General features: G+C 35.4%; 1 protein-coding gene across 2 annotated transcripts in view; it reads right to left on the minus strand.

Moving 5' to 3' along the window:
• Rab6a (RAB6A, member RAS oncogene family) overlaps positions 1–19,594 on the minus strand; it is a 69,925-nt gene that overhangs the window by 18,583 nt on the left and 31,748 nt on the right. The window contains exons 2-5 of one of the 2 annotated variants that reach the window (XM_010603258.2): positions 16,160–16,218; positions 4,527–4,580; positions 2,856–2,961; positions 974–1,085 (exon numbers count right to left, since the gene is read on the minus strand). In XM_010603258.2, coding sequence (XP_010601560.1) covers positions 974–1,085; positions 2,856–2,961; positions 4,527–4,580; positions 16,160–16,218 — 331 coding nt within the window. Of the gene's footprint in view, positions 1–973; positions 1,086–2,855; positions 2,962–3,027; positions 3,134–4,526; positions 4,581–16,159; positions 16,219–19,594 lie in introns of both variants that reach the window. The other variant, XM_019204401.1, reaches the window with a different exon arrangement.

Here is a 19,594-nt window from a genome sequence, read left to right on the forward strand (position 1 = left end):
TATATATATAAACACTAATAATAGTATGTTATGCATCGATAGCAGCAACAGCTTTTCCAGGTTCTGCAGTCATCTGAACAAAATTATAGACATTCAGCACATTCCATTAAAAATAAATAAATAAATAAAATAAACCAAAGAAAAGAATAATATCCAGACAACAGCAAAGTTCTGTTGCTGCTGTGGTACCTGGCACCATTTTTTCTACTAGCCTCTTAATCATCATCTGGAAAGAGAACATTCTAGAGTAATATCATTAAATGTAGCTCTGATAAAGCACGGTCCCTACTATGTATCATAAAGCAGGTACTAGATATTTTACATTCATAGAGGTAGGATACAGTACTGTCCTACATCAATAATACTAGATTCAGTTTTGGTTTGAAATTTACTTTGTCTGCAAATAAGATTGCTACCCCTGTTTTTTTCTGGGCTACTGTCACATGGAGAATTGTTTTCTATCTTTTCACTTTCAGTCTAATTCATGAATAATTTTTAAAGATGAAGTTTGTTTTAAAAAGTGGTTTGCATTTAACAAAACAGTTTCCACTTATGAGACCTACAAATGTAAAATATTTCCTGGCCTCTTGTGTAAAAAATCTACCACAAGAGTTATTTATACCCAGGCTGACACAAAATAAAACTAATTTTCCCATAAGAATTGAGTTTGAATATTTCATGTTCTCATGCTAAAGAAAAGGGAAAGATTAAACATGTCTCTTTTCAAAACAATTTTCAGTGAATAAAAATAACAGGCCGGGTGTGATAGCACGCGCCTGTAATCCCAGCACTTGGGAGGCTGAGGCAGGAGGATCACTGTGAGTTTGAGACCAGCCTGGGCTACATAGTGAGTTCCAGGTTAGTCCCAACTACACAGTGAGACCCCATGTCAACAACCCCCCAAAATAAAATAAAAATAACACATGGAAATAACATGGAAGTCAAACATTATACACACAAAATCATATCATACCTCTTATCAGCAAGATCTGTTTTATTTCCTACTAGCATGATGATAACATCACTTCCTCTTTCTGTTCTGACATCATCAATCCATTTTGTAGTTTGCTGGAATGAGTTAACATCTGGTATGGAAGGGTGGACAGAGATCAGCATTACTGAAAATGTCTCCTAAGCAAAGGACACCACTCCCCGCAAATACCCTGAAGTTGGAAAGAGGATGGCACATTCGGAACCCACTTTTAATGTGCCTGCAACATAACTCCATTTTATCTGATTACGACTGTCAGTGATCTAAATAAATCTGAAGAATAAAATCCTCAAAGTTCCTTTTAAAGAACAGTATTTAAATTTTTTGACAATAATCAAATGAGTACAATGTACTTACACAATTGGAAAAAATAAACTATTTAAAAATACAAGGACAGCTATGACAGATAATTTGGTGTTACATTGCCACAATGCTTTTAATCACTTACACATACCAAACATGACAAAGAAAGCATTTCCAAAAGTATGTCAGCCAGTAAGTCCCAACACATCCAGAAAATTTGTAGTCTTTAAATAGCTTTCAACACAATTGTGTTTGCATTGCTTACTCAGTTTGTGATCACTTTAACCTAAAGTTTATTGGTTTAATGCACCAGAATCACTTCTAAGAAAATTCAACTTTTCTAGTGTTGGATTCTAGATAGACTACTTCAATATTTTTTACAACAGTGAAGAAAGTAATTTACTAATATTTTAACATATTTGTAGAATTTTTAAAGAAAAACACAAAGTTTCTTTTGCTTTGGTTAAAGCAAGCACAAACATTTTAAAGCTACAAAACTGGTCAATGCATAAAGAGCATACATGTTTTTTTAAACAAGTAGCAACCCAAAAGTAAAGCTGCAAAAGAAAGACTGCATATAGCACCTATCCAAAAAAAAAAAAGTCTCTGAATATAATCTAATTTTACTGTTGCAGTTATTGTTTAGTAGCTATGACCTCTGACTAAATTTCTGCAGATATGCAAAAATACATACTAACAGTATTCCTAGCTCAAGTCAACAGTTCATACAAGATGTAAGATGCTGATAATCCTGGTTTTTCTATAAATTATGGACTACTATATAGAATGATGTTAAATACTGCCTTATGTATGTATGTATGTCATAAACCAATTTGCAAAGACAATTTCAGTCAGAGCATTTTCTTGCTAGTCACCAAAGCTCCAAGGAAAGTTTATAGTCATTTAAAAGGTCAAAGGCATTATTCAATCTTTGAGAAAAAGAAAAAGACAAATCACTACTTAGTTTCTCATTTAAAATTTTTTTCTTGGAAAGAAACGAGTGTAGTCTATTAGCAACAAAGTCAGTCACTTAGTCACTGAATACAGATATTCAAACAAAAATGATTTAACAGAAAAGTACATGTTACATTTTCTCTGTCTTCCTCTATAGAGACAGAATTTAAAGGGGAAAGCAGAGAAAAGCTGACTAGTTAGAAGGCCTCAACAGAAGCCTTGGAGAATTTGGAAAACTTGGCAAGAGGCTTAATTGCAAATTATTTTAGAGAAATCTGAGATGAAATTAAATGAAAAAGGAAGTATCCCTTCAGATGTGATTATGGTACGCCTTAGGGATAACAGAATACTAAGAAAGCCTTGAAAGGAGTCATAATTGGACCTAAAAGACAACTTTTTGAGTGAAAAACCTGGCTCAGAAGAAATAAAGCATACTGGTTCAAACAGCAAAAGCAAGTATTTTTTACCTGGCTGGTCTATAATAAAGTTTGTTGTGATGAACTTAATTTTACATGCCAGTAAGGAAAATAAGCACAAGACAAGAACATGCAGCAGCTAAGCTAAAGGATGAAAGAAGAGTAGAAATGCATAACCCCCCCCCACTCACTTGTGATATCATAAACAACAACTGCCACAGTGGAGTCACGAATGTAGCTAGGAATCAAGCTCCTGAACCGCTCTTGACCTGCTGTGTCCCATAATTGCAATCGCACCTAACAATAAAATCAGTCAAACAAGCAAGAAAAATAAGAAAGGTCAACCCATTGCAATATACCTACTTGTTATATCGTAAACTACTACAGCTGCAGCAGAATCACGGATGTAACTGGGAATGAGGCTACGGAAACGTTCCTGACCCGCAGTATCCCACAGCTGCAGCCTGATCTGTGGGATGGGAAAAAATAAATAAAAAAAAAAAAAAAAAGAAAGAAAAAACAAAAACTAATACTAAAAAAAAGAAAGAAAAAGAAAAAAAGAAAGAAAAAAAAAGAAAATGCTTTTGTAAAGGGGGAGGATGAAAGGTAGAGAGAAGACTCATGCAAGAGGCCACAGGGAAGGAATGAAAATAACACAAAATTCCTTTTTCAAAAGGGAGTAATATTTAAAATGTCTTGCTCTGAAAATACATGACTAAAAAATATCACTGTGAAAGATTTCACAGAATCAGAAATATGGCTTCCCTTTTTCCCCTTCCCTATAACCTCTTTGAATCCCTACACTTTTCAGATGATAAAAAGTAGACTGTTGATATTCGATATGAACATGAATAGAGAAAAAGAGGGTAAATCTCAAATAAGCAGCTCAGGCTATGCAGTTAAAGGTATCAATGTTTCTTTGAAAGACTCTCTGAAGCTAAAATGTCTCTTACTTATTGAGTCTAGATTTTGAAATTGGGTCTTTCCTACTATGCTTATTTTTCTTTCATACATTTCTCCCCAAATCAATGTAGATGATCAAAAAAGGAGAAATATCTTTTTGCAACCCAACACAAAATTTACTTACTTTCTTACATCTAGATTACAGAAAGTTAAGCTAAAAACAAGCATCAAGTTCTCTTACCATTATAAAGCAGTCTCAAGGCTTTCAAGTTAAGAAATGGTATGTTATATATGAAAACATAAAAAACAACATCCAAAAGAAAAAGACACACTTATAGCAAATAACATTGGAGATAAAATAATGTCTTTTGAGTAAAGGTCCTGCAACATTGCACTTAAGTTATTCAATGTTTAGGTATTCTTCAAGGAGTAGTAGGCTAGAATACAAACTTTACACTATATTTAATGGGTACAATAGAAAGGATAAGAAGATAAAAATTTAACAAATACACACTTTCTTTCCCTTTAGTCATTTTGGCATATATATTATTCTGACAAAATCTTCACAAATCATTTGATATTCAAAGGATATTTCTACGAATGCCTCAAGAGTGGCATTCTAAAGGTATTTATCAGCTCTAATTTGTTCATGAAAATTCTCTTAATTCACTCTTGAAGCTATCAGTTGTTGTTTTTCCAAATCAAAATGACCAATTTTGTTAAGGAGGCTAGGGAAAACTAGGTTTTATAAAAAATTTTATCTCTCCCTTTGGATCTCACTTGGACTTAAGTCAAAGGGCTAAGAACAACTAATTCTCTAAGTAACAATTTTTCTAAATGCCTATAAGATAACTAGGAACTTTGCTATGTATTTCTACAGGTGACTATCATTGATTATAGTTTTGATCAGTTTTCAAAGGTGGACTCTTGTGGGAAACTGCAGTTAAAAGATTACTCACTGTTCGATCCTCCAAATACATTGTTTTTGACAAAAAGTCAATGCCAATTGTTGCCTGTAAGACAAAACAAAACAAAGTTAACACATAACAGCTGTTTAGGATGCAAATGGGATTTATGACTGCAGAAAAAATAATGAATAAACACTTAAGCACATAATAGCTGACTATGAACAAACAAAATTTTCTGTGATACTGGCTTCCACATAATAAGTACTTGCCATGTTAGAGATTGTTTTAGGTCCTTTACACGATCATCTCTAATTCTCATACATTCCTACAAAGTAGCTTATTGTCATGTTTATTTTTATTTTACTGGTAACATGACAATGAGAATTTGTTTGCACAATTGTACTTAAATATTCCAATATTTTTATTTGAACTTTAGTATGATTATCTGAGTATTCCTCAAATAGCACTACTTCTCTCAACATCAGTTTTATAAAACATTGCTGATGTAAATTACAATCCTGACTAATCTTTCTACAAACCGCTTCTCAATCGTCCTGATGTCACCATAGCCAGAGACCTACAAACATGATTTTCTAAAAGGGACACAATTTTTCCAATATAAAAGAAAGTTAAGGGCCTGGGATTTAGCTCACTAGTTCTGCTGCCTGCCTCACAAGTACAAAGACCAGAGTTCGATCCCCAGTACCAACAAAAAGAAAAGAAAATTTAGTAAGGAAAACAAATTTTCCTTTATAGCACACAATGACAGTTTCCTTCTGTGATTCAAATATATGTAAAATTTTGTTTCTTTTTTTTTGTGTGTGTGTGTTTTGGTTTTTTGAGACAGGGTCTCACTATGTAGTTGACACTGACCTGGAACTCACTATACAGCCCAGGCTGGTCTTGAACTCACAGCGATCCTCCTACGTCAGCCTCCCGAGTGCTGGGATTACAGGCGTGAACCGCCACTCAATCTCAACTCAACTACATAGTGAGTCCCTGTCTCAAAAAAACCAAAAAATAAATAAAGGAAGGAAGAAAGGTAAAAAGGAAGGGAGGGAACAAAAAAAAACTCAGTAAGAGGGCACTGCTACAAATTCTACTTCAGAAAGTTAATCATCCCATTAACAAATGTGTTTAAACTGGGAGTGCTGGTGCACACCTGTGATCCCAGCACTTGGGAGGCTGAGCAGGAGGATCACTGTGAGTTTGCCACCAGCCTGTGTGGGCTACATAGTGAGTTCCAGGTTAGTCTCAACTACAGAGTGAGACCCTGTCTCAAAAAAACAAAAAACAAACAAAACCAAATCTGTTTATATATTGGTATATAAGTGTATTCATATATTCCTTCCCTTTAAAAACATTTCTGGGCTACACTGCTTTGGATAAAAACAAGGTAGACTCTAAATTTTTTAAATAAGTTATTTAAAAATCTAAAAATATGTAAAAACAAGAAATCAAACACTGGATCAGAGAAGTGGTTCGTTCACAGGCTATTGTGGTAAAGCATTTGTCTAGCATCCAAGAAGCAGTGGGTTTGATCCATGTAACCACAAAGAAATTTTAAAAAAAGAAATGAAGGAAGGAGAAAGAAAAGTAGTTTGTTCAGTTGGGGATTTTATTTCTGTTGTCAGAAAGCTAGAATTTTGCGATGGATGTGTTCGATTACTACTATCTTTTTGGACATTATGTGCCTAAAAGCCACTGTTTTTTATCTATGCCATCTTGAACTTATGTTTATTGTCAATTTATAACCTCCTTTGGGAATAAGAAATCCTCTAAATCCAAGGTAATCACAAAAGTTACTCTTAGCAACACAGTCTTCCTCAGGTAAAAAAATGAATTTACTCCAACCGTAGGCAACTTTCTTTAGCCTGTATTTAGTTGAATACAAAATATGTTTTAAACTTATAAACATGAAACTGTTAGAAAAGCTGAAGGTTTGTAATTGGAAAGAGTACTAGGAGAATCTTTTCAATTACAAAATGCTGATTTTATGTCATACCTGCTAATTTACTAAATAGAATCCTTCCACACAAAATTTACCAAGCAGAGCCAGGTGTGGCGGCGCACACCTGTAATCCCAAAACTCAAGAGGCTAAGGCAGGAGGACTGCTGTGAGTTTGAGACCAGCCTGGGCTACATAATGAGTTCCAGGGTCAGTCTCAACTACATAGTGAGACCCTGTCTCAAAAAACAAAAAACAAAAAAACAAAACAAAACAAAAAAATTTTACCAAGCAGAGCTATTTGCTTATACTTAAGTATAAGTTACATATGCAAAGACAGGATAGATACTTTTTTCCTTTTAATTCCCAATTTCAAAGTAAGGAGCTAATGCATTAGCTATCATCAAATGGTGAAAATGATATTGTTGTTTGTGACTCTTTTTTTTGAGATGGAAATCCTGCTATGTAGCCCAGGCTAGTTTGAACTTGCAGCAATCCTCCTACTTGAGCCAACTGAGGGTTTAAATTACAGATGCGTGCCACCACATTTAGGCTTAATTATTTTAAATTAGTGTATTATGTACATGTTTTATCAATTCCTCAAGATGAATATTATTATTTATTGCAACACATACCAATAAATTTAAAATATACAGTGTGCCAAAAAATGTATATACACCTCAGGAAAAGAAAAATAGTATGATGTTTTTACAACAGATGGTGTTATCCTCATATGGGGGACCAAGAAGATGTCACATACCACAGAATACCCACTACACTGCTGGCCCTTAAGAGACTAAATTGAAAATGTACATGAAATTTTAATGAGCAATGTTACCCAAGCAGCAGTGTGCCATACTAATAAATGTCTCGAAGTAATGGTTACTACCCTGAGCACTTCTTATAAGTGTAGAGGCCAAAGGTAATTGCTACTAATCTCATCATGTCTCAATAAACTTAGTATTAAAATATTTGCCAGGCATGGTGGCACATGCCTATAATCTCAGCTCTTGGAAGGCTGATGCAGGAGGATGGCCTTGAGTTCAAAGCTAGCCTTGGCTACATAGTGAGTTCAGCCTGAACTGCATAGAGAGACCCCATCTGCACCCCCCAAAATCAATTAAAGATTTTCTTCCCTGAAGTGTATATATACATTTTTTCGGTGGTTTCTCCCCCCCATATATATTTTTTCTAATTGTTTTGTTTTGTGTTTTCTGTGACAGAGTCTTGCTATGTAGTTCATGCTTGCCTTGAACTCACTATGTAGCCCAAGCTGGCTTTAAACTTGCAGTGATCCTCTGGCCTCTGCCTCATGAATGCTGGGATTACAGACATGTGCTACCATGCCCAGTGAAAAAAATACAAATTTTTTAAAATAACAAAAAAGAATTCATGGATTGTTTTCATTTTCATAATGGAGCCTTTTGAAGTAGAAAAGTTTTAATTTTGATAAAGTTTACTTTAACACTTTTTTTAAGGGATGATGCTTTTGATGTTATGTGAAAGAATATTTTACTAACTCAAGATCATGGAGATGTTTCCTTAAAATTTTTCTTATAAAAATTCAGTTTTAGTTCTGACATTTAGGATTATAACCCATTTTGAGTTTATTTCAACATGTAGCATAAGTAATGAATGTAACTATACTGTATACCTAAAATGTATCAATAAACTCAATGAGAGGGAAAAAAAAACCATGTAGCATAAGGTAGAGGTCTAAATTAAATACAGACATTCTTAACAATCAACTTACAGTCCTGCAACCAGGTTGTTAAATGATCTGGGTGCTAAATGAGGAATTATATATAACATGTACTTTACAATGCTCAGAACAAAGAAATGGTCAAAATCCTAGCACTCAGGAGGCTGAGGCAGGAGGATCACTGCAAGTTTGAGGCCAGCCTGAGCTACCTAGTGATTTCAAGGCCAACAAACTACACAGCAAGACCTTGTCTCACAAAAAAAATTTAAAAAAAGTGGGGGGGATTTAGCTTAGTGGCACTGTGTCTGCCTAGCAAGAGCAAGGTCCTGAGTTCAATCTCCAGTACCACACACACACACACACACACACACACACACACACAGGAATGGTTAAAGGAAACTCCAACTTGATGACTTTGCTTTTATTTGCATAACTCTTATATGTACTACTATAATGTATAACAAAACAAAAACTACACTACAGTAATATCAGCAAAAATTATAGTACTATACAGACAAGGTATGGTACACACACAAAAAAAGACATTGAGGCTCTATAAACAAGGTGAAAAAGACAGGTTGTAAGTTCAAGCAGTGGGTCACAAATCTTTTTTGTTTTGTTTTGTTTTTTTGAGACAGGGTCTCACTATGTAGACTGACCTAGAACTCACTATGTAGCCCAGGCTGGTCTCCAACTCACAGTGATCCTCCTGCCTCAGCCTCCCATGTGCTGGGATTATAGGCGTGTGCCACAAAACCCGGCTAGTGGGTCATAAATCTTAACAGTATGCCTTGGTCGGACATCTGAATAGTCATCAAACAGGTGGGTTGTTAAATAAGGAATATAGTATCTATATTTTTACATGTGGATATCCAATTGTTCTAGCATCATCAGTGGAAATACCACCTCTTTACTGATTGCAGTGCACTGATATTTCAGTTATACTCAATTGCCCACAAATGCACAGTTTTAGCCAGAGTGGTGGATGTTGTAATGACAGCACTCTGGGAGGATGAGGCAGGAAAACAGAGTCCTGTCTAGGCAACTTAGTGAAATCTTTTCTCAAAACATAAAATAAAAATGGGCTGGGGATTTAGCTCAGCGGTTTGGTGGCCTTGCCTTGCAAGCGCAAAGACCCAAGTTCAATCCCTGGTATCAATCAATCAATCAATCAATCAATAAACAAACAAACAAACAAACAAACAAACAAATAAATAAATAGGACTGGGAATATGTGAAGGGCCTAGGTTCAATACTCAGTACTGAAAAAATTTTTTTGATTAAAAAAAAAGTGGTTTTCTTTTCTAGATTCTCAACTCTATTTCAATTTATCCCTGTGCTTTTACCACAATGTTTTGAAAGTTGATGCTTTATAGTAAAATTTCAAATCAGCGCTCTAATTTTACTCTCTCTTTTTTTTATGTTGTTGTTTGTTTCGTTTTTGGTACGGGAATAGAACTCGGGACCTTGTGCTCACAAGGCAGGCAGTAGAACTACTGAGCTAAATCCCCCGCCCCTAATTTTATTCTTTTTGACACTGTGTAGCTATGCAGACTTCACATTTCTATACAAATGTTTGGTTAGAATAGTGCTTTCTGAAAAACAGCAGCCTGCAACTTCAATAAGTCTTACCAAGTCCTCCACAGAGCAACTTGAGAATTGACACCTTAAAACAATATAGTCTTCCAACTTACAAACTATCTCTTCAATGCTTTTTAATTTCTCTTGGCAATGTTCCAGAGTTTTCAGTGTTAAGTCTTCTGCTGTTTATTAAATTTGTTTCCATGTATTTAATTTCTTTGTAATGGTACCCTAACTGGAACTATTTCCTTAACTTTACTTTGAATATACAGTGAGTCCCCAGCTTGCAAACATTTGAGTTGCAAACTTTCACAGATGTACTGTGTAAGACACCTTTGTTGGATACAAAGGAATGTGACTTATGAACATTCTACCAAAATGGAACTTACTCATTAAGTCAGGGATTTACTGTACACTGGCAGTATTCTATTTCAGCCTCTCTGAGTGCTAGATCTCATGGTGTGCCACCATGACGAGGTTCTGAACTTTGGTACTCTTTCTTTATTCATTTTTCTTTCTTTTTTTTCCTTTTTTTTTTTTGAGACAGGGTTTCACTATGTAGTTCAGACTGGCCTTGAACTCTATGTGGCCCATGCTATATAGCCTCAAACTTGTGGCAATTCTGCTGCCTCAGCCTCACAAGTGCTGGGGTTAAAGGAGTGAACCACCATGTCTGGTGTCTTTGTTCATTCTTTAGGATTTTTCTAATATACAGTATCATGTCATTTGAGGATAATGTGTTTTATTTTTTCCTTTCCAAACTAGATGCCTTCAATTTCTTTTTTGGTCTGATTAAATTGACTGGCTTGGGCCAGGGATTTAGCTCAGTGGCACGCCTGCCTTGCAAGCACATGGTACTGAGTTCGATCCCCAGCACAAGCCCCCCAAATTGACTAGCTAAACCACCTAACATGATATTAATTAGAAGTGGCAAGAAAGGACATCCTTGGCCTTATTTCTGATGTTTGGGAGAAAGCATTTAATGTTTCACCATTAAATATGATGTCAGCCCTGTAGGACTGAAAGACAGCTTTTATCAAGTTTAAGGAAGTTTCTATTTTTTGTTTCTTCATAGTTTTTGTTTTATTTTGTTTGCTTTTTTTGAGTCAGGTCTTGTTGTGCAGTCCAAGCTGGCCTTGAACTCAGTTTGTAGCCCAGGATACCCTTGAACCTGCTGCAATCCTCCTCCTTCAGAGTTCTGGTATTACAGAAATGTGCTGCAACTGGCATGTTTCCTGAAAAGTTTAAAGCATACATAAATGATAAATTTTGCTGAATGCTTTTTGCTTTTATTTTGAACTTCATTTTATCAACATGATATATTAGAATTTTGCCCAGCAAAATCACCATGAGCTCCAAACCAGACTGGGCTACATAGTGAGTTCAAGGTCAGCCTGGAATACACAATGAGACTTTGCCTCAAAAAACCAAAAGAACATAGATGCTGTACTAGTCTACTTGGCCGCCACTTCAAAATACCACAGACTGAATGGCTTCAGAGGTGGATGGCCATACCATTCTGAATGCATCTGATCTCATCTGAATGGCTTAACAGGGTGATGATAGGGCTGTAATTTGTATGTTTTGCTGCTAGGCAACTCTGAACCACTCAACTGGTGGTACACATACAACTGTCCTATTAGGTGGAACAGAACAGTGCCATTGGATGCTATAAGCAACTGATAGGACATTCATGCACATACCACCAACAGCTCAAGACAGCAGGAATGTGTTAAACAACAGCTTTTATCAAGTTTAAGGAAGTTTCTATTTTTTTCCTTGATGGTTTTTATTTTGTTTGCTTTTTTGAGTTGGAAGCTGAAGCCCAAAATCAAGGTTCCAGCCAATTCTGGTGAAGTCACGTGAACACAAATGTAGCACAAGACAGCTGATGTGACAACTGAGGTGGTAACTAAGTGCCTAACAACCAGGTAATGCATACTGTATGGACACAATGACAAAGAGATGATTCATATCTTGGGAAGGATAGAATAGAACAGAAAGAGATTTCATCCCAGTACTTAGAACAGTTTGCAATTTAAAACTTAATGGGTTATTTCTGAAACTTTGCATTTAATACTTTCAGACCAAAGTGGTAACTGGTAACTGAAGCTATAGATAAGGGGGGTACTACACCTTAAAGCATTACTGAATCAGATGTAGAAGTTCCATTCACATGAACAGGTGTGAAAGCATATTAAAATAGCATATTCAAAAGTACAGTAGCTTCACTGAGCATGGCAGTGCATGCTTATAATCCCAGCACTTGGGAGGCTGAGGCAGGAGGATTGCTCAAGTTCAAGGCCAGCCTAAACTACATAGTGAGACTGTCTCAAAAAACAAAACCAACCAAACAAACAAACCAGAAGTACAGTAGCTTTATAGCTTCAAAAGGCTAGGGAAGGGGAGGATAGCTCGGCAGTAGCAGTAGAATGCCTGCCAAGCATGTACAAGGCCCTAGGTTCAATCCCTACAAACATACAAACACAACAAATTGTGACTTGCAAATTATGCAATTAAAGATCACAGTCATCACACTGTGATCACTTTTGCTTAAAGCCACTTCACAGTACTTCTGACTAGATGAATTAATTATTTAAATAACTTTATTTGTGCAATTTCTCCCCACTAAAAGTTCCGTGAGAATAAGGCTTGTTTACTATTGTGTAGCGGGGAGATACAATAGTGTCCAACATAAAACAAAAACTGTATCAAGTAAAGAATAATTAAGGAGTTGGGAATGATAAATGTAAAAGATGAGATTTAACATAATTAGGGAATGGCTTTTGATAGGAATCTGTTAGAATGAGGAGAGAAGGGCTGGAGATTTATCTCAGTGGTGCCACCACCTGCCCCATGAGCACAAGGTTATGAGTATAATCCCTGATACCAAAAAAAAAAAGTAATGAAAGAAAAGATTGGCATAAGTAGCTACATCTTGGAAGAACTTTCAACCTCGTTGACATCTGTGACACAAATGTATGCAAGAAAAGAAACGACTGGATTCAACTATAATATAGAATTTTTCAGATAGACATAATTGAACCAAAGAGCTATTAGTTAAGGTTATTTTCCAATGCCGTCTAAACCAGAAAAAGGGAAAGTAAAACAGAAAGCATGGCCCTTGATATTTACAAATAATATAGACAACTTAATGGATCTGAGGTTTCGATGTAAACTGCTGGAAGAAAACTAATCTTGATAAAAAATTAAGAAATATTGTGTTCTAAGAAGGGAATGTATGAATCAATGACTTTTAGAGGTTAAGATCATAGAAATGAAAAAAAAAAGATGCATTAAGTCGCACACACACAAAAAAAAGATCATAGAAATGAAAGTAGAGGCAAGTAAACCTATAACATGAATATTACAGTTGCCTAAAATGCTGATTAGAATGGAGAAAACAACTGCTATAGTCTTCAAAGAAAGAATCAAAACAATGTTTTTCTAAACTGATAAATGATAAGTCACAAAATAAAGCTTTTTTCCAAAAAGGAAGGCATCATTAGGTAATTCCTTAGGGATTACAATTTTCACTTTACAGATGTAAAAATGCAGATTAAAAAAAATTTAAATAATTGGTACCAAACCACCCAGGTATTAAATGTCAGAACTAAGATGCAAATAAAGGTCCTTTCAACCCTAAGGCTCTATATAACCTTTATAGAAAAAAAATGCCCACATTTTTCATGAAGAAAGATTCAACTCAGAAGGCGTATTCCTGAAATAACATTTCAAATGTGGAAAAATATACACTAAAAAGGGACTCCAATTAAATTTATCCTAAAAGCTTTCTGAATAAAGAAATCTGATAATAATTGAGACAATGACAGTGAATAAGTGATAGTTAATAATGACAGAAATTAATCACTCCTTTAATCAGACTAACATCTGATATACTAAGGTGAAATAATTAAAATCCATGTTTCTATGCTAACTATATAGTAATACAGATTTAAAATGGTTAAGTAGATTAGGAATACCTTTTAAATTTTTTAACAAAAATATATTAGAAATATGGAAGATTTATAACATCAGAGGGTTAGTGTAAATGCTTGTTCTTAAAATTATTATTCTTTTTTGTTTGTTCCTTTTTTTGTTCTGCTTTGTTTTATAATTAAGCACTTGCAAGAACTGACATCTATGTCTTGTTTCTGATCTTACAGCTTCTCATCAAGTATGTTAGCTGTGGTAATTTCACAGATGCTTTTTATCATGTTAAGAAAGATTCCTCTCTACTCCTAGTTTACTGAGGGCGTTCGTTTTGAGACAGGGTCTTGCTATTTTTGTTGTTGTTGTTGTTTTTTAACTGAGTTTATTGATACATTTTAAGTATACAGTACAATTACATTCATTATTGGGATCTTGTACCTTTACCTGACAGGTCTTGGTTCTCATATATTCCCCTTGTCCCTGCCCTCCCTTCACCCACTCCTCCCCTCCGCATTTACAAACACTTTATTTCCATCTTTTCATTTTCTCACATTTTGTTGTTGCTGTTGCTGTTGTTTTTGTTGGGACCAGGGATCGAACTTAGGACCTTGCACTTTCCAGGCAGGTGCTGTGCCCCTGAGCTAAAATCCCCAGCCCTCACTATGTAGTTTTTGTTTTTTTTCCCATTAAATTTATTGGTACTTTTTAGGTATGCAGTACAATTACATTCATCATTAGGATCTTGTACCTTTACATGATGAATCTTGGTTCGTATGTTTTCCCCATATCCCCACCCTCCCTTCACCCCCTCCTCCCTTCCCTACTTACAAAGACTTTGTTTCCTTTTCTCATATTTTTTGTTTTCCCTTCTTTCCTTTCTCCTACCCTTCCCATTTCCCCTACTCCTTTAGACCTTTTCTTCCTATTTCACATTATCAATTATACAATTTGAACCTTATTTATACTTTTAGCTTTTCACACCAGAGAAACTAGTCAGTATTTACACGTGTGTCCTATTTACTTCACTTAAGAATATGGCCTCAATGTACATCCATTTAGCTATAAAGGTCTCTAGTTTCTCATTCTTTATGGCTGAGTAGTACTCCATTCTATAGAAAAACCACATCTTCTTTATCCAGTCTCCAGTTGATGGGTATTTGGGCTGTATCCAAGTTTTAGCTTTTACAAACTATGCCACTATAAACATAGGTGCGCATATCTTGAACTCCCTATGTAGTCCAGGCTGGCCTTGAACTCATGAGGATCCTCCTACCTCAGCCTTCCAAGTGCTGGGATTACAGGCATGCACCAGACCAGGTTTTATGAGGGTGTAATTTTAAACTGACACATAATAACTGCACAAATTTACAGGGTACAACCTGCTTGGTACGTATTTATATAATGATCATATCAGGTATTAGCTTATCAAGCACCTCAAACACCATTTGTCTGTGGTGAAACATCAAGACATTAAAAAACCTAATCTTCCACATTTCTAGCACACTTCTTAATGACCCTGATGCTTTCCTATGTGGCCCTCCTGTAGTATAGCATACTTCCTTTTCCTGAGATCTGTGAGTGTAACAAAATATATTTTCTTTTTTTTGTTGTTGTTTTTTTTTTTGGTACCTGGGACTGAACTCTAGTCCTTGCGCTTGCAAGGCAGGCCACCAAACCACTGAGCTAAATCCCCGGCCCACAAAATATATTTTCAATGGCAATCTTCTGATATACAGTATTTACTGGGCTCACCATAACATGAATAATAAAAATCTACCTTTTACAGTTGCCTTTTCCTTCTGCTTGCTTTTAAGTTGTTTTTTTTTTTTTCCTTTTCTTTTTCTGGCTTCTTAGGATGGAAAATTAGCTCATTAATTTAGTATCTTTCTTCTTTACTTTATAACATTAGGTTAGCTATCTCTTGTAAGTTTGTTATGTTGTATTTTTTTATTCATCTCAAAATATTTTCCAATTTCCTTTGTGATTCTTTTCTTTGACATTTATTACTTAGGAGCAGACTTTTTCATTCTACCTATTAGTGAATTTCTCAAAATTATTTCTAATTTTATTACTTATTGTCTGTCTTTTTTTTTTTTTTTTTTTTTTTTGAGACAGGGTCTCACTATGTAGTTGAGACTGATCTTGAACTCACAGCAATCCTCCTGTCTCAGCCTCTGAGTGCTGGGATTATAGGCATGAGCCACCATGCCCAGCTTTTCTTTTCTTTTTCAGAATCCTGTATTTGGATGAATTCTCTGTAAGAGAATACCTACCATCAATTCTAATAACCTCCCAAATGGCATTAGAGACAATTTTTTTAAAATTTTAGAAAAGGAGACTAATTAAATAAGGCTAACGACTGAGGGCAAAAATCCTTTTTACTTTGTAGTAATGTAGCACCTTACAGACTATAGGAAGTGCTTTTACATTCATGACTGCTTTTAATTAATTTTTTAAAATACCTTGAAAAAGTATTTTAACACGAAATAGACAATTAATAAATTAACAAAAATAAAATACCTGATAGGTGTTGTCAAAACTGTCATACATAAATCTGGTGATCAAGGACGTCTTTCCAACTGAAATAAAAAGAAAAAAAGAGACATTACATTGAGTTCTCAGGCAACTGTTTTTATTACAGAGAACTACAATTAAAGGGAAATCATCTGCAGCAGTTCTACTAACCATAATTAAAAACCTTATAGCTTGATGACATGACCTTCTCTAGTCATAAACAATCTCTTCACATTAAGAATACAGGGCTGGGGATTTAGTTAAGTGGTACGCCGCCTGCTTTTCAAGCACAGGGACCCAAGTTCAATCTCCGGTACCAAAAAAAAGAATACAGGAAAAGACTTTTTCTTTAGTTAAACTGAGGAAAATGAACAGACAGGACGAAGGAAAGCAATCAACTATGTGGACTCCCTAATTCACAAAAAGCCAAGCAGATATTTACTTGGGTGGGCCTTAACAAAAAGAACTCTACTAGATTCAGGTCCACTTCACTTAGTGAATCAAAGTAATCCCTAAGGGTAGAAAGCCTGGAAAAAAAAGAAAAGAGTCCTAAGAGGAGTATGAGGGATATATGAACTAGACTGTTGAAGAGTAAGAAAGAAGGAACATGAGAAGCTGTTATGAAACTCATCTCAGGATCAGACCTCTCCACTTCATAGGCAGGGAAATCCCAAAGATCCCCCACTTTCTACTTTGTGTTGGCATTTTTCAGAAAGTACCACTAAGTCAATTATAGTGAATGCTGGCAATTTCCTTACTTATGAGCACAATCTCCAGGAGCAAAAACAGTATCTAATTACTTTTTCTATTTCTGGCAAAGATTCAATAAATACTAAACAAATGTAAGAGATTCTATCAATTAGAAAGGACCTAGGAGCTGGGTATGGAGATCTAGGAGCACATGCCTGTAATCCCAGCACTCAGGAGGCTGAGGCATGAGGATCGATGTGAGTTCTAGGCTAGCATGGCGACTCACTGAATACAAGACTAGTCTGGACTAAACTAAGACTAGTCAAGACTAGTCTGTCTCAAACAAAACAAAACAACCCTAGGCAAGCTGTCCTGGTGGTACACTCCTGTAAATCCCAGCACTTGGGAGGCTGAGGCAAGAGGATCACTGAGTTTGAGACGAGTCTGAGCTACACAGTAAGACCCTATCTCAAAAAAAAAAAATTAAAAAAGGAAAGGACCTAGGTAAATATCTCTGATGCTCCCCAAGAAATAATTTTGAGGATAGAAAACATATTCAGCCATTCATATTTTAATATGAATTTAAGTAACTTTTTATTTCAATCCAATTATTTTCTTTATTATTATCTCGCTGTTGTTTTGAGACCAGGTCTTGCAATACAGTGCAGGCTAGCCTTGAACTCAACAGGTAGCCCAGGCTAGACTCAAACTCATGACAATTCTTTTGCCTCAGCATCCTGAGTGCCTGGATTACAAGCATGCACTGCCATACCTGGCTCAGCCCAATTTTTAGAGGCTTGATCCTGGACTCTACTCATATGCCATATGAAAGAAAGCCTGAGGGGATAAAAAAAGTCTCAGTATAGAAGGTGAATACACAAAGATAAATTACATTTGTAAAACCCAGAAGTAAACAACATGAAAGTAAAATAGCAATAAATTTAACAAGATGTACAACTAATACTCTGTTGAGAGAGAATCAAGAAAAGCTAAACAATGGAAAGATACAAAGAATACTTGGCAAGAAGAACCAATGTGAAGATGTTAATTTTCCTCAAATAATACATTCAATCCAAGCCCAGACATAAGCCTAGCAGTCTTTTTAAAACACAAACTGTTCAAATGATTATAAAGTTCATATGGGAGGGCTGGGGATTTAGCTCAGTGGTGCTGCCGCCTGCCTCACAAACACAAGGTCCTGAGTTTTAATCCCCTGTACCATCCCCCAAAATAGTTCATATGGGAATGCAAAAGCTCTACAACAGTTAGTCTCAAGAAGAGTAAACAAATCTCAAGAGCCTACAACAACCAATTTAAAAAATGACTATGAAACTATAGGAATCAAGACAGTGTAGTATTGGCAAACAACAGAAAAACAGATCAATGTAATAGAACAGGGCCCAGTAATAGACAAAAATCTCCAGGCAGTTGAATAAACATCTCTGACCCTCTGAGGCCAAAATTCCATTCTCTCTGCCTCATCCCCTTCCATAAAATGCCAGCAAACAGATAATTCACATCTTTTCTTCTACATTAGGATCTCAGGAATAATATCAAAATTATGATTTAAAAAATCTTTAAATTGTGGCATTTTATTCCCAAGCAAAAATCTCCATAATTATGTCTGCTATGATTATCAGAAGGCGTTGTAGAAAATACATATTTTCATCCTAATACTTAAGACCTTCCCAGAATTAGGTAGAAATTTATTTTTTCCTGCCAACTTCTGTTTAAAGAAGAGTTTTAATTTTGCTAGATAAAAGTAGCCGTGGGATGGAATCAATGCTATACAGATAAACTAATACAAGTGAAATTTTCTCACTGACACCATAGGGAAAACAATTTCAATGAAATCTCAACTTATTTCTATGTCCTTATTGCTGCAAACTTCAAAAACACTCTTCTCACTGATAAAAGTGCATGTAGAATTAAAGATCCTATCCTAATTGTGGGTGGTACCTCTAAATCCAGTAAGACTAAGGCCTAGGTAAGTTTATTTTATAAAAATACTTAAGAATTTATTAAAGAGTAGGTAAAATGTTTCTATAAAAAAATTAAAAAATTTTATGAGGAATGGCAATGAAGTGAGCAAAAATTTTAAAATGCTCTAAAACACAAAAAAGGTGTAGGGATGGCATTTAGGGTTAGTTCATTAGTATATATTTATGCTATGCCAGATACTGCACAACAGGTTTTCAGGACCAGTTTTTCATCTCAGCCATTGCAGCCTTATGTTTTAGGCATTCCAGATTTACAGTACTTCCTCACAGAGATTAATTTCAAAAAACCTACAATCCCAGTCAAATTGTAAGAAAAAATATCAGCAGGACTGAAGATGAAGCTCAGTGTAGACCACTTATCTAGCAAGTATGAGGCCCTGCGTCTGAATCCCAGCACCACAAAAACAAAAAAACAAAAATCAGACAAATTTCAACAAAGGAATATCCTATTAAAAAGCTGGCTAACCCCAGAAAAAAACAGGGGTAGCAATCTTATTTGCAGACAAAATAAATTTCAAACCAAAACTGACTGAAGATGAAGCTCAGTGTAGACCACTTATCTAGCAAGTATGAGGCCCTGCGTCTGAATCCCAGCACCACAAAAACAAAAAAACAAAAATCAGACAAATTTCAACAAAGGAATATCCTATTAAAAAGCTGGCTAACCCCAGAAAAAAACAGGGGTAGCAATCTTATTTGCAGACAAAATAAATTTCAAACCAAAACTGAATCTAGTATTATTGATGTATAG

Source organism: Fukomys damarensis, unplaced genomic scaffold (genome assembly GCF_012274545.1).
Source record: "Fukomys damarensis isolate Sample0158 unplaced genomic scaffold, DMR_v1.0_HiC HiC_scaffold_16, whole genome shotgun sequence".
Taxonomy (NCBI): Eukaryota; Metazoa; Chordata; class Mammalia; order Rodentia; family Bathyergidae; genus Fukomys; species Fukomys damarensis.